At 35.1% G+C, this 5,916-nt stretch overlaps 1 protein-coding gene across 1 annotated transcript; it reads right to left on the bottom strand.

Annotated features, from left to right (window-relative positions):
* Positions 1-678: 678 nt before the first annotated feature.
* LOC149160888 (expansin-A1-like) lies at positions 679-2,672 on the bottom strand. The gene is made up of 4 exons (XM_089435431.1): positions 2,582-2,672; positions 2,325-2,464; positions 1,439-1,751; positions 679-1,328 (listed from the first exon to the last, which is right to left on the bottom strand). Exons 2-4 carry the CDS (start codon positions 2,458-2,460, stop codon positions 1,025-1,027), a joined length of 753 nt encoding a protein of 250 aa, XP_089291557.1. The 5' UTR covers positions 2,461-2,464; positions 2,582-2,672; the 3' UTR covers positions 679-1,024.
* Between the last annotated feature and the right edge of the window lie 3,244 nt (positions 2,673-5,916).

Genomic DNA, 5,916 nt, shown 5'->3' with positions numbered 1-5,916 from the left:
GAAAAAAATGATGGTGGTGTCCAAACTAAGCTTTAAAGTGGTTTAGGAAGGAAATTTGTTGACAATCCTCATCTCCATAATGTAATCTTGGAAGTTAGATTTGAATTCAGAGTTTAATGAAGCATTAAGAGGATAAGTATATTACACATTTAAAATGCCTTAAAAAATATTCTAATTAAAACAAAACACTTGGAATATAAGCAAATGCCCCCACACATATATAGGAACCAGAAAGAAAAAACTCATATATCAAAAAAAAAATATATATATATATATATATATATATATAATTATTTATTTAATTAACTATACATATAATCAATTTAATTTAACTTTATTTAATTTAAGTTAAAGATCACTCTCACATTTCTCTTTTTAATTTTTGGATTAATTTTCAATGTAAATTACTTCGCATAATAATATATCATTATATAAGATTATCAAAGTCACCGTTCAAATAACTAATTAATATTAGAGGCGAGAAATTTTCATTTTTTCAGTTTGAATACACGAGTTCAGCTTTTTGCTCAACGTAAATTGTCTGTCGTGGGCACTTCAGGTAAATTTCCAAAGAAATCATAGCAGCTAATAGTGTCAAAATAGTTTTTTATAATACGCCCTATCATACGTAATATTTGTGTTAAAGGAAAATTTCAATTATGAATTCCATCTCTGCGTTTGAATACATGTTCTTAAACTTCAGACTCCGTCTTTTTTCCGTAAATTTATTTATCGTTGGAATTTTGAAGTCATACCTTAGATGATAATAGTTTTTGAGGATTGGTATCATACTTCACATTTATTCTTTGTTTACAACATAGTTATTATTAAAGGACCTGCTTGGAACAACCTGTATATCACGATATGATCAGCGTTACGCCATGGAGCAGCAGGTGCCAGTACTGCCGGATCAACCTTAGCAAACCAAATTTATGACAGCTATACCGCAATATTTATTACCAACTTGTTTAAAGAAACAAGGAAAGAAAGCTTCTCTTCTTCGAGCTGTCTGATTATCTGACTGTTAGAATTGACTTCCTTCGAAGGTCTGGCCGAAGTGCCAGTTAGGAGGAGCAACATTATACGAAATAGTTGTCCTGCCATCGCTGGTGGTGACCTTAAAGGAAAGGCTCTGGCCGTTGAGGTAGGAGTTGCTTTGCCAATTCTGTCCCCAATTGCGTGACATTGATTGCCATCCAGTCCTCGATCCTTTTATCAAAACGCCATGGACGTCCCCTACTCCTCCAACGTTGCTGATGAGCACTAGGTTGAAATATGAATGGCCGGTTATTGTAAACCGGATTCCTCCCCTCTTCAAGCAGGGGACCCTGCGTTGTAGTCATAGCCTCTTTTAATTGCCATAAGAGTAATAAGGTTGCAGCTAAATCAATTTGAATTAAATTAGCTTATGCCAAAAAACATTGGGGCAATGAATCACCTCCTGAAGAGGACGGGGACTTTTCCACTCCTGTACTTGGCGATCTTCTGATAAGCAGGCTCCGCCATGTCGAAGTGCTGCAGTGGTGGGTTGCACCATCCACCGTTGTTGTTGGGGAGAGCGGAGTTTGGCGGGCAGAAGTTGGTGGCCGTGACCGTGACAGTTCCTGGCAAACACCATTCGGGATCGTCGATACATCTCATTTCGTAGCACGCTCCGCAGCTGAGTCCGCTGTTGAAAAGCGCAGTGCTCAAAGCAGCAGTGTTGGTTCCATAACCTTGGCTATAAAGATTACCGTATCCACACGCCCCTCCTGGGAAAAGACACAATAGCAATATGAAAGCAAACAATTGTAATCAAAACATATATCAGAAAGCAATTATAATTCACGAATGGCAACTTTTTCTTGAGTGTGGATTGATACTTCTACAATGGTGTGAAGTATACTAGTAGCTTAAATATTAAGCATCATTTTAAGGTAAATATTTATTACGAGTTAAGTTAATGATGACATCTTTATCAAATATTTGGCCATCAAACGAATATGAGTGCGATCAATGTCTCTTTGAATATTAATCATTAGACTAATCAACAGTCAAGATAAGCTTAGGTTAGGGGTTGATGATTAGTATACTGCCTTTCCATCCTATTAATTAAATATCATTTTATTGCCATGATACAATACAAGATGTAAAAAAGAACTTAGCCAATTATTGACATCCACACTCACAGCTAAGGTTTTGGGAATTCTGACCCATTTCAAGAAAGCTTAGGATCTAGTTCAGCCCATACACTGCTCTACCACTAAGCTGCATTAACATTCACATTTAGGCTGTATTAAGTGCATATTGCTTAATATTTGCTTTTCAATAAAACACAAACTCACCCATAGTTCCCGAAGCGTCAGCGCCACCATAGAACGTGGCGTGGGCGGATTGCCAGCCACCGTGTCCATAAGCTCGAGCAGACATCCATAGGAATCCTAGCAATGAGATCAAGGCAATTGTGTGGATCTGAGCCATTAACCTGCAAAGAAACAAGCTCATGATTAATCCACATGACTAGTTTCCTCCTTCAATAAAAAACAATTGATATCAGAGTAGTTACATTACAGCAGCAAAGGATTCAGGGTTTCCGGAATACCCAAGAGAGGTCGAAGGAGAAACAAAATGAAGTGAAAACCGGGGATTCTCTCCGTTGAGAAGTTGAAGGCGAGAGGGCAAATATATAGAACCCGTCCCTCCTTTTGTCGCACGGTCTGCGTTTTCCACTCGGTCTTGTGTGAAGTTGCCCTGGTATTGCACACCGTGTACAATTAATGGGATCATATTTTGAGAAAGGACGAGAGGGTCGTATTCACATGGACCATCACCATTTAATGATTTGTCAAACTTGCTGCTGTCCAGATACGCACGGCAAGGAAATTGAAATAGCGGTGGGGGGAGTTGTTTCTCACATGTGTTTATAAAAAGTGATACATTCTTCAAATGGGCATTGTACTCGTTGGAGAAAACAGCGTCGTGGTCACACCAAACTCTATTTTCACCAACTGTTTGATTCTCTTCGTTTTCAGAGGAAGAACAGTACTTTGAACGTTCGTGGTAATAGCGGTGACCAACGTCACAACCTCATTTTTATCGCTGCCGGGAAACCGTGGAAGGGAGGTATCCACCGACTAACAACGGATTAATCATTAAACACTGGCTCATCACTTTTTGTAGGAGGATTTACAATTTCGTTTTCCGGCCACGCTCAACGAGGCCGGGCCAACTGGCCAACTTTAATATGGGATGAAAGACTGATTTCCTTATTTGTAAATCCTTTCCATCATATTTGAATTGGCTATGTTAATCCTTCTCATAATATTTGAATCACTCATTTGATTAGACCTAAATTTCTTACAAACTAATTAATCTACTTTTTCATATACATTTGAATTAGACATGTTAATCGTTTCCATAATATTTGATTAAATTTAATGAAAACTATATCTCTTTCCAATCAAACCAACTAATACAGGAAACTGACGGATTTAGGTATCACAGTTCATGTTTGTTTATGTAACAGCTGTTCTGCGACATTGTTCTGTCCCCATTCATACGCGTTAAAAATATCACATTGCGTTATATGGTGGCTCTCGCCTAAAAAGCCAGATATCCAGTATTAAGAAATTTTTGTAATTATGCACGTCAATTCACCCTTCCAATCATTCTCGTGTCGGTGCCGGACCAACGGTCTGGTATGCACTGTTTTGGTCATTATTAGATAATACACTCTGAACATACCACCGTGGCTGTCACTGGCGTTGTCTAACAAGGTTCAAATTCCATTGCTGTGTTATTTTTATTTATTTATTTATTTCTGAATATATAAATATATTGGCACATGACGTGCATGATAGGACGGCTGGGGTGGTTGGCTTTCGCACCCCCCAGCCGTGATCGAGTCCTGATCGAGTCCTGGGCGGCCCCTCGCTGGGTGATTTCGAACCGCTGTGCCGTATTCTGCTGGCTTCGGCCATTTCTTCTGCTGGCTTCGGCCATTTCTTCTGCTGGCTTCAGCCGTATTGTAAATATCTGTAGGCTTCGGCCATATGTGGATTTTCTCTCTGAAAAAAATATATTGAGCTTTCTCAAAAAAAATTTTAAAATTTCTGATTTTAATAATTTCATATTAAATTTAAATTTTATATAAATTTAATTATGAAAAAAATATACTAATTATCAAATTTGATTTTAATTTTAAAAATAAATATAATTAACTAATTAATAATTTTATTTGACTAAATTTGATTTTAATTTCAATTTAATTTTGAAAATAAATATAATTAACCAATCAATAATTTTATTATTCATTCTCATCTAATAGTTTAAATCTTACACTCACATAAAAATTTATAATTGAAATGTATGATTTTTTTTATAAATTTTACTATATTTTGATTGGAGTTGGTGACTTTTTGGAAACTTTTATGGTAGGCTTTTTTGGTCTAATTTCTTTAAAATACTGCAGGAAATGGTGCTAAATCCATATATACAGTTAAAAAACTAGTTTAAATAACACAAATCAAGATTTCACCTCAAAATTTTCCACCAAATTCAAGAACCAGAAAAAAATCACACTAAAGACTACTCCATTTTAAATAACTCGAATCAAAATAATATATTAAATAACTCTAATCAAAATAATATACCAAACAAATATAAATATTTAAAATTTTCTTAAATAATATAAAATAATATAAATGCATATATGAAATATAATGATTTTGCGTAAACCGTAAATTTTCTTCTTTAATTGATTTGAATTTAAGATGCAAATGGAAGGACACCTTTGAAAATATATGTATATATATTTTTTAATTCATTTGAATCCATATGTAAATGGAACGCTGGAAAGACTTTATTTAGTTAGCGTAGATTATGCATATTTTAATATGGGAAAGAGATGGTAAAAGTAAAATTTATTTCTTATTCTTTTATGTTTTATATTATTATTATGTATATATAGAAAAATATGTAAGTTATAAAAGTATTTTTAAAATTAAGATGATTTTTGCTTGTTTTTACTTGTAAACATTTTATTTTTACTTTACGATAATAGGCCAAAATTGTATGTATGAGTGGAGGTGAAGATGGATGGGTTTGGGTGTTCAGCTTTAATTTATAGTGGTTTTTCTAACTCCCCATTTATGGTTTTTTTACTTGTTTATTTATGATATCCTTGTGCCTAGCCAAAATGGCAGCGTCAATAATTGTGCATCTCCTAGATATGGGTTTGGATCCTATATGGTCAAATATGTAAGGACAAGGTTGTGAAGGTATAATTCAACAACCTTGGCTTTGTCGTCTATATTGCATTGTAGGCAAAAATCAATGAATTCCCTAGCTTCCTATAGAGGGATGGTCCATTTTTATGCAATCATGTTTATTTGAAATCAACACTGTTTCTCTTTTAGGAATAATGAGCAACCCTTTGAAGTTTATCTGTAATTGATTACCTCTAAAGAGAGTTGTGCCATGGTGGCTAAAGTTGTTTGCAAGGTTGCATCTTAAGTGTCCCTTGGTTGTAGTAATTCTTGTGTTTGATGTTATTGGATTTTCATCTTCTTGTTCTCTTTATCAATTTGTTCCCTCCTATTTTCTCCATCTAACCTTAGGAAGACCATTTCTTCTTTCATTTTAATAAATTTTTGGATTGGGTGATCCTCTTCCATTGGTGAGTCTCTACTTTTTCTTTCTCCACCTTGAGTAATAATTGTGGTAACATATGCTCAAGAAGCACTCTTCCTAATGCTCCTGTAGTAGGTGAGGAGAAAAAGAGGAAGGTCTCCTTGGGGTGGGTTGCTTAGCTTCCCTTTTTAGTTTCCTGTAATTTTGCAAATTGTTCCTATAGCAAGACATCTTATTCCTTTTGATGGGAAACCCACCCTTGTGATTGTAATTATTATTTTATTCCTTCAAGGGGTGCTTGAATTT

This window comes from Pinus tabuliformis, chromosome 5_2, assembly GCF_031772625.1.
Source record: "Pinus tabuliformis cultivar Carrire ecotype Pingquan chromosome 5_2, CPIR1, whole genome shotgun sequence".
NCBI classification, from domain to species: Eukaryota; Viridiplantae; Streptophyta; class Pinopsida; order Pinales; family Pinaceae; genus Pinus; species Pinus tabuliformis.
This window is presented reverse-complemented; position numbering and strand designations above follow the sequence as displayed.